The sequence below is a fragment of the Procambarus clarkii genome, chromosome 61 (assembly GCF_040958095.1).
Source record: "Procambarus clarkii isolate CNS0578487 chromosome 61, FALCON_Pclarkii_2.0, whole genome shotgun sequence".
NCBI lineage: Eukaryota > Metazoa > Arthropoda > Malacostraca > Decapoda > Cambaridae > Procambarus > Procambarus clarkii.
In genome coordinates this window covers 29,851,467-29,868,828 of record NC_091210.1, presented here as the reverse complement: position 1 = coordinate 29,868,828, position 17,362 = coordinate 29,851,467, and the positions used below count along the sequence as shown (strand labels likewise).

Sequence of the window (17,362 nt, the reverse complement as noted above, 5' to 3'; positions counted from 1 at the left end):
TGAGATCGACAAACTTGATGTTCAAAAGTCATTGATTCAAGAATGGCGATCTGACCTACAAATGATTTGTAAGGAGTTAGAGTTAAACACTGGAACAACCTCGAAGAACATAAAATATTCTATCGAGGCAGTTGCAGACTCTATCAGGCATCGCAAAAATCTGATTGCCACTGATGCAGGTAGGCTTACTATTTCTTTGTTAACTCTGAAGCAATTTCTATTTAGCTCTTGTCTATAATTTCTATGTAGGTAAATGATGAGGAAATTTTTTTAACAACTTTAAAACTTTCAGCCAAAAAACTTTATTTGCAGCATCCAGTAAAATGCGCTCTTCACTCCGGCACAGAAATGAGTGTGATAGGAAAAAGCTTCAAGGCTTCATAAAAATCTACAATAGTGAAAACTCTGAAATTCTCAGTGAAAAGGATGCAATAGAAGGTATCCTGCCATGGCACAATTTATTGCCTCATCATAGCCAAAATGGTATGTAACTACATCTCATTTTATCAGGGGTTACAATTCGGCCTTATCAAGATAACTAACATTTAGCATGCATAATGGATAAGCTTTACTTATTTTTGAAGTAAAATATCATCACTACTGTTTGTAAAATAGGTGCAGTATCATAATCCGTAGGTTTTTATCAGGTTGATACTGCACAATAAACTATGTATAGTATGTATAATGCAAGTACCTAAACTGTAATTACATTAAATTGAGTTGTAGTTTACTTGCAGTAAATATAATTTTCCTCTTTTATTAGTGTCCCTTGCTCAAAAAAAGAAGGCAGTAGAAGATGTGGAGCTTCAGAAGAGATCCAGAGAAGAGCAACAACACACTGTTCAAGAAATGCTGCATTATCTCGCATATTACAAGAATAAGAGAGAGATTTTAACCGAACATACTGAAGAGTTGTTATGTGGAATTTTTCCTTCATATCTAAGCAAGGTAAGCTAACAGCCTAAATGTGTGTTGCAATTCAGTTCTTCATAAACATTTATCCAGCAGAATTTTATACTTGAGTAAAGTCTTGCTATTTACAACTTTGACAGGTAGACAATTCCATGGTTTTCATATACTGTACTGGTGTGTTTTACATATATTTGAACTTTTACCGAAAACTTTATTTATTTATTCTAATTTCTTTAGTATTTTCAGGGAAATTTGTAAATGTCTTAAACCCCATTAAATAGTCTATATATTACAGGATCCTAACAAGTACACTATTGAAGAGAAGCACCTATCAACCAAAAATAAGAGTGGAATCTTGGCTCTTTTGAAGCAAGGGCAAAAGTTGTGTTCTGACAAGCTGAGTGATGCAAAGCGTTTATTTGGATACCAGGAAGAGGATGTTGATGTTTCCGAGCCCTACCTGGAGCTTTGTGACAGTGAAGATGATGATGATGAAGATGAAGAATTACTACTAAACTGATGATACAAAAGTTAAGTATAATAAATTTTACCTGATTTCTCTTGCTAATTTCTCTTACTTAATTTCTCTAATTTCTAATTATCCTAGCCCTAAGATTACTACTGGCCTCCATTGCCTTGCCTGCACTTTGTTTCCCCCTTAACCATATCACTCATTCTTACAGGTGTGAGACAGAGAGGTACAAGATCATCCAAGAGGAACAACACCTGAAGCACCCAACATTTGGGTGTTTTAATTAATAAAAACGCCCTTCATGGCTTCACTCATCCTGGCTGGTTTAATTAAAAAAACCTAACCTAAACCTAATATATATACCTCTAGAGTCAAGGGAGTTAAGTTTTAGGCTGCACAATGAAACTGCTATTGACAATTTTATAACTGCTGCTGATAATGTCTGTCCTGTGACTTTTTTGTAAGCATAACCAAAAGGCTTAACAATCCCTTGCTTACAAAGGGAATACTTAAACCCATTAATAAAAAACATGACCTTGAGAAGAAGTATAGGTTAGGAATTGTCTCCAAAGAATTCTCATGCTCTTCAACAGGTCACTTGAACTCCAAACCTTTCCAGTTATCCTAAAAAAAGCGAGTTACCCCTGTACACAAATGTGGTGATCTCACAGATGTTAACAATTACAGACCTATATCAATCCTGCCTAACTTGTCAACATTTTTTGAAAAGCTACTTGAACTTGAACTCCAAACCTTTCCAGTTATCCTAAAAAAGCGAGTTACCCCTGTACACAAATGTGGTGATCTCACAGATGTTAACAACTACAGACCTATATCAATCCTGCCTAACTTGTCAACATTTTTTGAAAAACTTATCTACAAGCAGTTTTACTCTTATCTAGCCAAACACCATATACTTAGTACTAGGCTGTACAAGAATATAACAACTCTTGTATATATCTCAAAAAAAAAAAAAAAAAAAAAAAAAAGCACAAGACGAAGCTTGAAAAAGTTTAGTGGTATGCCAATAGGCTAGTCCCAGGACTAAGAGGCATGAGTTACGAGGACAGGCTGCGAGAAATGCAATTGATAGGGTACATAAAGATAAACTGTTTAACACGGGTGGTAGGCGAACAAGGGGACACAGGTGGAAACTTAGTACCCAAATGAACCACTAGGATGTTAGAAAGAACTTTTTCAGTGTCAGAGTAGTTAATAGATGGAATGCATTAGGCAGTGATGTGGTGGAGGCTGACTCCATACACAGTTTCAAATGCAGATATGATAGAGCCCAGTAGGCTCAGGAATCTGTACATCAGTTGATTGCCAGTTGAGAGGTGGGACCAAAGAGCCAGAGCTCAACCCCCCGCAACCACAACTAGGTGAGTATACACACACACACACACACGTACACACACACACACACACACAGACACAAACATACACACACTAATGCCTCTATTCACCTTGCAGTAAATAGGAACCTGAAAGTCAGGAAGCTGCTAAAGGCTGCATCTTGGGGATGTGTGAGTGTGTTAGATAAAAATATATGTTGTTTAGATATGATGGAGGAAAAGAGGCCGAGAGTCGGTACATTAGACAACCGACGCTTAGAAAGGCGGGGTCCAAGAGCTAACAGCTAAATCTTGGAAATAATAAATTAAAATATTTAATACACCCACATACATGTTTCACATTATTTTGGCTGAGGGCACACTGAGGGCTGATGGCCCCGTCGACGGGGCAGGAAGTCGGTGGTTGATCAAAGGCCTCCCACATCCTCCACATACCTGAGGATTATTCCGGCTTAATTTTAAACGGAAGTAATGTCTTGGCATTTACGGCTTCAGCGGGTGGGTGGGTCCGTGGGTTTATTACACTGTGAGTGAAAACAATCGCCTATTCTCTATTTTATATTGCGGCTTGTAGAGCTAGAAGCTGTTGCCTCTTGTGTGCGTTGCACAAGGGGATTAATATCTGGATTAATAGCTTTCAATATTTCCAGTATTTTTAAGGTAACGCTTAAATACCGAAGATACTGCTATTGGACACCGCTTAATTGACAATGTCTCAACAACGCAGGCTAAAGATGTGCGTGGCTCCTGCTATTGCAATGATGCTCATTTGTTTTTCAATGATGGGCCTTAGTTGCCCCCTCTCTAACTTACCGTTCTAAATACCCCTTCTCCATCTTCCGCAAACATTTCCCCTCATACATCTCCCCCCTTTCCTCCTGTCCCCCTTGTCCATCTTTGTCCCCCTGTCCATCTTTGTCCCCTGTCCCTCACTTTGTCCCCTTGCCCACATTTTCTGTCCTCTGTCCCAGATCCCTTTCCCCCTCTCTGTCCCCCTGTCCCCCCTTTCCATCTCTCTGTCCCCCTGTCCCTCTCTATCCCATTGTCCCTGTCTCTGTCCCCCCTGTCTCTCTCTGTCCCCCTGTTCTTCTCTGTCCTCCTGTTCCTCTCTCTGTCCCCCTGTCACTCTCTGTCCCCCTGTTCCTCTATGTCCCCCTGTCCATCTCTCTGTCCCCTGTACCTCTCTGTCCCCCTGCCCACTCTTTCTGTCCGCTGTCCATCATCTGTCCCCCTCCCTTTCCTCCAGTCCCCCTATCCATCTCTGTCCCCTTGTCCCTGTCTCTCCTCTGTCCCCTCTCTCTTGGTCTCCTGCCCCCCTCTCCTCCCTCTGTCCCCCGGTCCCCCTCTCTGACCCTGTCCCTCTGTCTCTGTCTCTGTCCATGTCCCCCTCTCTGTCCCTGTCTCCCTCCCTGTCCCACTGCTCCCCCTCTGTTCCCCCGTCCCTCCTCTGGCCCTGTCCGTCTGTCCCTGTCCCTCTGTCTCTGCCTCTCCTCGTTTCTGACATTCTCTGTGTCAGCCTATCTCTCTGTCTCTTTCCTCGCTCTATCTCTGTCATTCTCTCACTGACTTTGCATATCCTTATCTATACGTCTCTGTGTCTAACATTCTCTCCCTGACTCTGTCTATATCTATTTCTCTGTCTCGATCTTCATCTCTTTCTCTCTCTCTCTCTCTCTCTCTCTCTCTCTCTCTCTCTCTCTCTCTTTCTCTTTCTCTTTCTCTTTCTCTTTCTCTTTCTCTCTCTCTCTCTCTCTCTCTCTCTCTCTCTCTCTCTCTCTCTCTCTCTCTCTCTCTCTCTCTCTCTCCCTCTCTCTCTCTCCTTACATACATACATACATACATACATACATACATACATACATACATACATACATACATACATACATACATACATACATACATACATACGTACATACATACATACATACATACATTTATTTAACACATGTGGTACACGCACAAGGGGACACAGGTGGAAGCTGAGTACCCAAATGAGCCACAGAGAGATTATAGAAAGAACTTTTCAGTGTCAGAGTAGTTAATAAATGGAATGCTTTAGGCAGTAATGTGGTGGAGGCTGATTCCATACACAGTTTCAAGTGTATGGAAAGTGTATGTATTCAAGTGGCGGGACCAAAGAGCCAAAGTTCAACCCTTGCAACCACAACTAGGTTAGTACATACATACATACATAAGATATAAAACAGTGGAGGATTCCCAGGTAGAACAATCAACCACAATGCCCATTAACCCTTTACCCTGATGTCCTTAACTACACAACTATACAAGAGTCATTAACACGTGTAATGGCTGATCCCCCATCACGATAGCATAAAGACCAATTGCTTGACCCGCAGTCTGTCTTGCTCCTCAAATAATTTTCGGGTTAACATGAAAACGTCTCTCGAGTTTATCTTTCTAATGTTGTTTTCCCATCTTTCATTTTATCAGCTTAGTTCCTTTATTATGCCCCAATTACTCATCCCTTGAGCGGTAGTTAAACTGAACCCAAATTTAAAAAAAGTTCCTTGCTAAGCAAGCTACAGTCTTGATAAGTCAGATATATTGTTTGTTAACACATTTCTCAACAATGAACAGTCAGTTTTATCAAGCTAACATATCCTAACACAACGAGTGAGAGTATTAACTGGTATAATTATTTTATTAGACCAGTATATATTATTAGATTATACTGGTATAATTATATATATATATATATATATATATATATGTATATATATACATATATATATATATATATATATATATATATATATATATATATATATATATATATATATATGTATGTATGTATGAGTGTGTGTGTACATGTGTATACAACATTAATAATTTTGTAACTAGCGTCAAACATTGTTATTTGCTTAGCTAAACGAACTAGAGGGTTCCGGTCCTGAACCGATTATGTGCCTTGCTTTGATGTCCAAAGAGCTTGGAAAGGATGTGGGAGGAAGAAGGATGGGGCGATGAAATTCTTGGAAGAGGATTTGGATGTGGAGAGAGGAGGCTTGACCTCTGTAATCCTTTACACCACGGCCCACGGGATGGGTATGGGGTGCATAATAAAGAAAGCAATAGAAGAAATTGAAATTGCATAATACGGTTATTGACATTCAATAATAGTAAGATAAAGCAATGAGGACCAAATGGGAGACCAGTGATCAGTGTCTTGTATCCCCTGCAATACCTCAAATCCTACGTACCTCACTGACAGGCTCCAGTATGTTTCTGTGAATAATTCAATTTCTCCCACCCTACCCATCAACATTGGTGTTCCTCAGGGCAGCATACTTGGCATACTTGGGTATCCTTTGGAGGTGCTTATCCAGTTCTCACTTGAACACTGTGAGGGGATTGCCAGTTATGCCATGCAGTTATGCAATGTATGAATCTATCTATAAGTCCACCAATCTTTGTAAAAATTTCTTGTATGGATGTACCTTACCTAAATAAACATTTATTTATTTATTATTTATATTTAGGATTCATCAACTGCCAAAGATATTCACATGTCAGTATAATTCTGGCGAGAGAGAGGTTTGGGAAAAGCCGTTATACCAACTAGTCAGCAATAAGGGTGATATTTGTGGGGCACAGGCACACTCGGCCTGGCCCATTAACCCCCAACTGACACTATAACTACTAGCTACTAGGTACATGAACATAATTACATAATTTACGTACATAATTTAAGGTACATAATTACTAGGTACATGAGGACTGGCCATTGTACTATATAGACCTGAAAAAGTGTAACTTAGCGACAACAAGAAAATATTGAATCACAAGACCAACGACGACCATTCCCTTACCCTGCCATAAACACTGAAATTTGACACCCTACCTCTGGAGCCACCCTGACCACAGGTCCACCAACTACATTTCCCTCCCTCCAACTCCCTCCCTCCAACTAGTACACCCAGAAACAAGATATACTAGGTGAATACACACATACAAGGTATACTAGGTGAGTACTAGTTGAGTACTTACACACAAGATATTCTAGGTGAGACTAGGTGAGTATACACACACACGCAACATATACTAAGTTAGTACACCCAGAAACAAGATATACTAGGTGAATACACACATACAAGGTATACTAGGTGAGTACTAGTTGAGTACTTACACACAAGATATTCTAGGTGAGACTAGGTGAGTATACACACACACGCAACATATACTAAGTTAGTACACCCAGAAACAAGATATACTAGGTGAATACACACATACAAGGTATACTAGGTGAGTACTAGTTGAGTACTTACACACAAGATATTCTAGGTGAGACTAGGTGAGTATACACACACACGCAACATATACTAAGTTAGTACACCCAGAAACAAGATATACTAGGTGAATACACACATACAAGGTATACTAGGTGAGTACTAGTTGAGTACTTACACACAAGATATTCTAGGTGAGACTAGGTGAGTATACACACACACGCAACATATACTAAGTTAGTACACCCAGAAACAAGATATACTAGGTGAATACACACATACAAGGTATACTAGGTGAGTACTAGTTGAGTACTTACACACAAGATATTCTAGGTGAGACTAGGTGAGTATACACACACACGCAACATATACTAAGTTAGTACACCCAGAAACAAGATATACTAGGTGAATACACACATACAAGGTATACTAGGTGAGTACTAGTTGAGTACTTACACACAAGATATTCTAGGTGAGACTAGGTGAGTATACACACACACGCAACATATACTAAGTTAGTACACCCAGAAACAAGATATACTAGGTGAATACACACATACAAGGTATACTAGGTGAGTACTAGTTGAGTACTTACACACAAGATATTCTAGGTGAGACTAGGTGAGTATACACACACACGCAACATATACTAAGTTAGTACACCCAGAAACAAGATATACTAGGTGAATACACACATACAAGGTATACTAGGTGAGTACTAGTTGAGTACTTACACACAAGATATTCTAGGTGAGACTAGGTGAGTATACACACACACGCAACATATACTAAGTTAGTACACCCAGAAACAAGATATACTAGGTGAATACACACATACAAGGTATACTAGGTGAGTACTAGTTGAGTACTTACACACAAGATATTCTAGGTGAGACTAGGTGAGTATACACACACACGCAACATATACTAAGTTAGTACACCCAGAAACAAGATATACTAGGTGAATACACACATACAAGGTATACTAGGTGAGTACTAGTTGAGTACTTACACACAAGATATTCTAGGTGAGACTAGGTGAGTATACACACACACGCAACATATACTAAGTTAGTACACCCAGAAACAAGATATACTAGGTGAATACACACATACAAGGTATACTAGGTGAGTACTAGTTGAGTACTTACACACAAGATATTCTAGGTGAGACTAGGTGAGTATACACACACACGCAACATATACTAAGTTAGTACACCCAGAAACAAGATATACTAGGTGAATACACACATACAAGGTATACTAGGTGAGTACTAGTTGAGTACTTACACACAAGATATTCTAGGTGAGACTAGGTGAGTATACACACACACGCAACATATACTAAGTTAGTACACCCAGAAACAAGATATACTAGGTGAATACACACATACAAGGTATACTAGGTGAGTACTAGTTGAGTACTTACACACAAGATATTCTAGGTGAGACTAGGTGAGTATACACACACACGCAACATATACTAAGTTAGTACACCCAGAAACAAGATATACTAGGTGAATACACACATACAAGGTATACTAGGTGAGTACTAGTTGAGTACTTACACACAAGATATTCTAGGTGAGACTAGGTGAGTATACACACACACGCAACATATACTAAGTTAGTACACCCAGAAACAAGATATACTAGGTGAATACACACATACAAGGTATACTAGGTGAGTACTAGTTGAGTACTTACACACAAGATATTCTAGGTGAGACTAGGTGAGTATACACACACACGCAACATATACTAAGTTAGTACACCCAGAAACAAGATATACTAGGTGAATACACACATACAAGGTATACTAGGTGAGTACTAGTTGAGTACTTACACACAAGATATTCTAGGTGAGACTAGGTGAGTATACACACACACGCAACATATACTAAGTTAGTACACCCAGAAACAAGATATACTAGGTGAATACACACATACAAGGTATACTAGGTGAGTACTAGTTGAGTACTTACACACAAGATATTCTAGGTGAGACTAGGTGAGTATACACACACACGCAACATATACTAAGTTAGTACACCCAGAAACAAGATATACTAGGTGAATACCCTAACACCAACCTCCTACAGTACACAACACCAACCTCCCACAGTACACCTCCCACAGGTAACCCCAACACCAACCTCCCACAGTACACAACACCAACCTCCCACAGTACACCTCCCACAGGTAACCCCAGCACCAACCTCCCACAGTACACAACACCAACCTCCCACAGTACACATCCCACAGGTAACCCCAGCACCAACCTCCCACAGTACACAACACCAACCTCCGACAGTACACCTCCTACAGGTAACCCCAACACCAACCTCACACAGTACACCTCCCACAGTAACCCCAGCACCAACCTCCCACAGTAACCCCAACACCAACCTCCCACAGTACACAACACCAACCTCCCACAGTACACATCCCACAGGTAACCCCAGCACCAACCTCCCACAGTACACAACACCAACCTCCCACAGTACACCTCCCACAGGTAACCCCAGCACCAACCTCCCACAGTACACCTCCTACAGGTAACCCCAACACCAACCTCACACAGTACACCTCCCACAGTAACCCCAGCACCAACCTCCCACAGGTACAAAATGAAGCCATGAGAATTATCTTAGGATGCCCAAGAAATGCTATGATTGAGAAAATCAGGATGGAGTTGAATCTGCAGAGTATTGGGGATAGAATTGCAGAGATAAATGTAGCTTCTGCCATTAGATTAATGAGAGGTGGGGGAGCTAATGAATTGGTCCTCTCAGTTCAAAAGGTGGGAAGTACTGAACAATGTATGATGAAGAAAAGAGCATATATGAGTTTCTTGGTCTATTCTTAGACAAGAGACTCAACTTCAGTACCCACATACAATACATAACTAAGAAAGTCTCTAAAACAGTTGGTACACTCTCCAAAATCAGATATTATGTACCTAACCCTGCTCTCATCTCTCTATATTATACACTAATCTATCCCTATCTCAACTATGGTATCTGTGCACGGGGTTCAACCACTGCAAACCACCTCAAGTCCATCATCACCCAGCAAAAATCTGCTATCAGAATAATATCAAATTCTGCTTTCAGACAACACACAGCCCCCTTGTTTAACTCCCTAAACATGCTAAACATAATCTCACTCCATAAATTCTCTTGTGTCAACTACATTTACAAAACCCTGTTCTTAAATGCAAATCCTGCTCTGAAACTCTTCCTGGACAGATGTAATAGGACCCATTATCACCACACCAGAAATAAATATCTCTTTGATATCCCCAGAGTTAAACTTGTATAAATAAATAAATAAATAAATAAATAAATATGTTTATTCAGGTAAGGTACATACATACAAGTAATGTTACATTAATGGATCGATATATAGATAGAGCTAGTACATACAATGCCTAAAGCCACTATTACGCAACGTGTTTCGGGCAGGAAAAACATTAATATCTAGAACTTAATACTAATTGAGCATAAAGAATAAAATGTGTTGAGAACAAATACAAATAAAGATAAAAAAAAGAGGGAACATGACTGAAAAAGCAGCACAAATACAATAGGTTGACAAACAGTGTTGATTAAAAAAAAAAAAAAAATAACAGACATGGGTTGACAATAGAGGGGTAAGGTAGGTTAGTGAATTTATTAGGTAGTGTTTAGTTTTTATCTTAAACTGGTTGAGAGAGGTACAGTCTTTAACATGGTTGGGAAGATCATTCCACATTCTGGGTCCCTTGATTTGTAGAGCATTTCTAGTTTGATTAAGTCGTATTCTTGGAATATCAAAACTGTATTTTTTTCTGGTGTGGTGCTCATGGGTTCTGTTACAACCTTCAATGAAGCTTTTGAGCTTATATGTATGTATTTGTAATGTATGTATGTAAACAATGTATTTATTATCATTTATCAATTCTGATAGAAATTACCTACTTAAAATTATCTGTTAGATTAAGGACCTGCCTGAAACGCTGCGCATACTAGTGGCTTTACAAGATTGTAAATACTGTACTATTCAATGTATTCTCACAACCCCAATGTACCTACTTGTATATATATAAATAAAATAAAATAAAATATTGTGATGGGTCAGTAGCTAGGGATGGGAAGGCAGGATGCAGTATGCCAAACTGAATTCGTGCGCCCCTTGAGGGACTTGAAGTAGAGGGATAGGGATCACAGGATAAGTATGGGTTGCACAAACTACTGGTAACAGGATGAGTATGGGTTGCACAATTAATTACTACAAAGTGGTTGAGTATGGGGTGCACGTAAATGAAGACTCCCAAGAAGCAAATCAGAGATCAGCCCAAGCTTCATCTTGAGGCAAAGCTCAATGCCTTAAGCCATATTGATGCTCTGTCCACAGAGCATTCTCTCTCTCAAATCATAATAGTACACTAATGGTTCCCTACACCACCCCTCAGGTGCAGCTGCAGCAGGCTTGGGTGACATGATGACTATGGGGTGCACAATAAACTAACACTCACAGAATGAGTATGGGCTGCACAATAAGCTACCTCTCACAAGATTAGTAATAAAGAAACATTAATTTTTTGGGTAGGGTGACTGAAACTCATCCTGGGGTAAAAATGTTTATTTAAATTTATTATAGTTAAATGAATTTAGTAAATTATTCCATATATTGTATTATAAGTGAATTGACACTAAACTATAAATGATACTAATAAGGTTTTAAAAATGAAAAACAGTAAAAATCCTTCATGTAAGATATGGAAGTTGAAAAGTAAATTAACTGTAAACTAAATTATAAACTGTAGACATAATATAAAGTATTATAAGTAAAATACCTATAAACTACCAAATAATGTGTAAGGAACCATTTCTATTGTTTGTCCTTTTTTACCTGTTTCCTCAGGTATTTTAAAATTCCCATTCCGTTGTTACTACACTGTTTTCCTGGTGTAGTTCCCTGTGGTTCAAATTTTACTACTTGTACTTCTTGCTGTTTCTGAAGGATTGCTAATGGTAGCCCTTGTTGCACCGGCGGAACTTTTTGTAAATGTTCCACCTGCGGAACTTTTTGTAATTGTTGAATTTCTTGCACCTGCGGTACTTTTTGGACTTTATGCACCTGCTGCACTTGTAGCTCGTCAGGATTTTTTTCCAGGGCATTATCGCTATCACCTTCTGATCCTAATGTAAGTTTATCTGCATCAAGCTTCCTTGTGCGTGCTGGAAAAAAAAATAAAAAATAAAAAATAAAAAATTTTGAAATGGAAGATCCTGTGTAACAAATTTAATCAGTTACTATGATCGAGCCGCAGAAATTTTACAGGAAAGATATGGTTGGGTTGACTGCATCTATCTGGACCTAAAAGAGGCATTCAATAGAATTCCACATAAGAGTTTGTTCTGGAAACTGGAACATATTGGAGGGGTGACAGGTAAGCTTCTAACATGGATTAAAAAATTTCAAACTGATAGAAAAATGAGGGCAGTAATCAGAGGCAATGTATTGGACTGGAGAAATGTCACGAGTGGAGTACCACAGGGTTTAGTTCTGGCATTCATGGATAAATAATAAATAAATTGTTCATGATTTTTTTAGACAAAAGCTAGAATATGCAGCAGTTGTATGGTGCCCATATCTTAAGAAGTACATGTACAAACTTGAAATGATACAAAGACGTCATGGGTGTCATAGGGGCACCAGCACACTGGTTTGCTAAAGGGCCCTTAATGCTGTCGAGACCTTATGGGCCCTTGGACCCATTACGTTAAGACATAGTGCTGTATTGGGCCACACACTTTTTGCCATATACATCAACGACAGAGATGATTGAATTGAAATTATATATATATATATATATATATATATATATATATATATATATATATATATATATATATACATATATATATATATATATATATATATATATATATATATATATATACATATGTATATATATATATATATACATATGTATATATATATATATATATATGAGAGAAAATAATAGGTGGTGATATATTTATATATTATGTGAACTACTTACACAAAAAGAAGTTAGTGGTGAAGATCTTCTTGTCCTCTTCTTGTATTACGTTGTTTGGTAGGATACCATGCGTCACCCGTGCTGGTCCTTTCTTGTAATAGATAACGATTGATTCATACCCACAGCCACGCAGATATGTTAGCTGAAAAGCAAATAATATTTAAACAATAACACTATCTGGGAAAATGCAACAAAATAAATGTTTGAAGCATAGCTGGGCATGTGCAATAGAACCCATAATAGAATCACAATACCAGAAATAAATATCTTTGATATCCCCAGAGTCAAAGTTATTCTGTGTAAATACTCTATGCAAATAAAGGGACCTTGTCTATGGAACTAACTTGCTAACAAATTTAAAAACTGTCCAACTTCTGCCATTTTAAAAAATAAAACCAAAAAGTACCTAAATTTTTTCTTGATAGTTTCCTAACTAGTGTATTAAACTCGCACTGTATCTTATGAAATCCAATGCCAGAATATATGTGCCTAAACCATACAACTTTTCCATTGTAATCATTGCTATCACCTTATATCATGATTGTTATATTGAATGCATATCTTACTATATTATACCTTGAAATATTCCTCAAATTATGCTACAATTTATATGTTGATAACCCTCAAATTTTACTTTAATGTACATAGTAATCTTTGTGATACTTTCTTACAATGTACCAGCCAATTTTTTCCATTTAAGCTTTAAATTGCCTATTTAAAATTATCTGTTAGATTAAGGACCTGCCCAAAACACTATGTGTGCTAGTGGCTTTACAAGAATGTAAAAACATCAATTCTATGTACTCTCATAATCCCAGTGTGCTATCTTGTATATAAATAAATAAACAAATAGTATGTAAGTACTGTACAGCATTATTCATGTTGATTCTATACCTTATCAAGCAAGTTCAGCATAAGAAGAATACAAATGAATACAACAGATGTAGACAAACTTCAATACCTGATTTTCAATCCTTCGTAGAACCCGGCTTGCTGTATTTCGTTCTAAAGCCTTCTTGCCTTTAAGTAGAAAACGGGCTTCCTCTTCTTTCTTCATTAATTCTCTACTGTTTCGGAAGTCACACTGGCAGAACTTGCAAACATTGCTTCGGACATGCACACATTGTTTGCAGTTTGTGCATCTCCTCAAGAATTTTCCCTGAAGACCTGAAGGAAATAGTTTCTAATAAAATACTTATATTCAAATGACCTATGCTGCAAAAATTATAAGTTAAATTGTTGTTAAAATGTACTACAGTAATTAAATATATTATTTAAATTATGAAATAATCTACATTAACACTAGTGAGAGCAATGTTAAAAATTTTAGGACTGCATCTGGAAATAACTTTAATTTTGGATGTGATTAACCATGCTGTAACTCGTATAACAAAACTGAGAGGAGTTGAATCCAACAGCCTGATTGACCAGGCTGTTAATTTCAAGCGAATACTATATTATTGGAAGAAAAAAAAATTATATATATATATATATATATATATATATATATATATATATATATATATATATATATATATATATATATATATATATATATATATATATATATATATATATATAATCAATATTGTAACTTTTTTTGTGTAATGACGTTTTCAAATAAAGTTAGATAAATATACACACATACCAAAAGAATAAGGGTGGTAGGAGAAGAAAATATGAAAGTGTTCAGTGAGGATCCACAAGGTCTTCTCTGAGTACTCTTTATTTTCTTCTCCGAGGCTATGGGTCCCTACACTTGCACCAGAGGTGGTACCCCTCATATATATATATATATATATATATATATATATATATATGTCGTACCTAGTAGCCCGAACGCACTTCTCAGCCTACTATGCAAGGCCCGATTTGCCTAATAAGCCAAGTTTTTATGAATTAATTGTTTTTCGACTACCTAACCTACCTAAGCTAACCTAACCTAACTTTTTCGGCTACCTAACCTAACCTAACCTATAAATATAGGTTAGGTTAGGTTAGGTAGGGTTGGTTAGGTTCGGCCATATATCTACGTTAATTTTAACTCCAATAAAAAAAATTGACCTCATACATAATGAAATGGGTAGCTTTATCATTTCATCAGAAAACAAATTAGAGAAAATATACTGTCAGGAAAACTTGGCTTATTATGCAAATCGGGCCTTGCATAGTAAGCCGAGTACGACGTTCTGGCTACTAGGTACAACATATATATATATATATATATATACATACATACATACATACATACATACATACACACATACATATATATATATATATATATATATATGACAGTGTCAGATTCAGTTTACTACAGTTTAGTAATTCCTTACCCTTTGATGTACTAGGTAGATCCATGTTTAGTGAAGTTTTATAGCTGGAGCTGGAAGATCCTGTCGAGATGACTTCTTCAAAGAGAATAGCTTCAACACACATTGTGTCTTGAGTCTACCAGTACTTGGCCTACAGTTACCAGATCTGATTTACAGAAACTAGTGAACTATGGAGATAAGATTGTTAATAATATACTTTTTTTGAGATTCATATGACTTGCAGCTTAAAAACCAACCTTATTTTAAAATAGTACACTAAAGTACATAGCAAATTGCGAAATTCGTAGTTTTTTAACTACTTTAAAGCTAAATTCTCAAGCTTTGAAAATAAGCACAATTTGCTATTTTAAGCGGAATCTGGCAACTCTGATTTAGCATGTAAACATTGACTTGCATTCACAATGTAGTTATTTATTTTTCAACAATTTAAAACGAGTTATGAAAATACACACATTGGTACATTATTGCAAAGGCACTATACTATATATATATATATATAAATTGTTGCAAGTCGAGCAACAAATATTTTACATTGAACAACAAATGAGATTGGAAAAGCAGTATTGCCAAAATAGACCCCAGACACACCCTGTGGGTAGTAATGGACCCCCATACCGACCCTATGAGGGGTAGTGGACCCCATAATAACACTATGGGCGATAGTGGACACTATACAAACACTATGGGCGGTAGTTGACTTCATAGAGACCCTGTGGGCGGTAAGGGACCCCCTATCGACCCTGTGGGCGGCAGTGGACCCCCTATCGGTCCTGTGGGCGGCAGTGGACCCCCTACCGACCCTGTGGGCGGCAGTGGACCCCTACCGAACGTGTGGGCGGCAGTGGACCCCCTACCGACCCTCTGGGCGGCAGTGGACCCCCTATCGATCCTGTGGGCGGTAGTGGACCCCCCCCATATCGACCCTGTGGGCGGCAGTGGACCCCCTATCGATCCTGTGGGCGGCAGTGGACCCCCTACCGACCCAGTGGGTGGCAGTGGACCCCCTGCCGACCCTGTGGGCGGTAGTGGACCCCTACCGACCCTGTGGACGGTAGTTGACTTCATAGCGACCCAGTGGGCGGTAGTGGACCCCATACCGACCCTGTGGGTGGCGGTGGACCCCATACCGACTCTGTGGGCGGCAGTGAACCCTATATACTAATCCTGTGGGCGATACTGTACCCTATAGTCATCCTGTGGGGGCAATGGATGCCATACATATCCAGTGGGTGTTATTGTACCCCATACTTATTCTGTGGGTGGTTGGAGCCCCATACCCATCCTGTGGGTTATAGTGGACCCCATACTCATCCTGTGGGTGGTATTGGACCCCATACCTATCCTGTGGGTGGTTGTGAGACCATACCCATCCTGTCGGTGGTAGTGGACGCAATACACATCCAGTGGATGGTATTGGATCCCATACCCTTCCTGTGGGTGGAAGTGATCCCCATACCATTCCTGTGGGTGGATGTGACCCCCATACTCATCCTGCGGGTGTTATTGGACACCTTACCCACCTAACAGGTGGTAGTGGACCCTATACTAATCCTATAGTTTCCAATAATCCACACCATACCATCCTGTTTGCAGTAGTTTACCCTATATACATTCCAACATAACATCGTTTTCTGTTAGCGTTCCTACAAAACATTCTTTAAAGATTTCTAAAGCACAAACTATGGTATATAATATTGATTGGTGAAGCACTTATTCTATGTAATAATTTATTGTGCTTATTATAATTTACTAAGAACAACTAATATTTCTTAAAACAAAACTACGAGCCTTCAATAGGATGTAGCTGATCTGTAATATTATAAGAGCATGGACAATAGTAGGTGAATTTCACAACCCATGTGGGACCTGAAAACTACAATTTTCGTTATAATTGAACCAATCACGACTATTCAGCTATCTACGTTGATGGACGAGTACTGTGAGACGTAAATTGGTACGTGAGGAAGAGTTTGAGCCTTGGTAAAAAA

At 38.4% G+C, this 17,362-nt stretch overlaps 1 protein-coding gene across 1 annotated transcript; it reads right to left on the bottom strand.

Moving 5' to 3' along the window:
* Positions 1 to 11,597: 11,597 nt before the first annotated feature.
* LOC138354051 (uncharacterized) lies at positions 11,598 to 15,628 on the bottom strand. Its single transcript, XM_069307767.1, has 4 exons — positions 15,375 to 15,628; positions 14,000 to 14,205; positions 13,039 to 13,180; positions 11,598 to 12,211 (listed from the first exon to the last, which is right to left on the bottom strand). The coding sequence occupies exons 1-4, from the start codon at positions 15,475 to 15,477 to the stop codon at positions 11,862 to 11,864; spliced, it is 801 nt and encodes a 266-aa protein (XP_069163868.1). The 5' UTR covers positions 15,478 to 15,628; the 3' UTR covers positions 11,598 to 11,861.
* Positions 15,629 to 17,362: the final 1,734 nt, after the last annotated feature.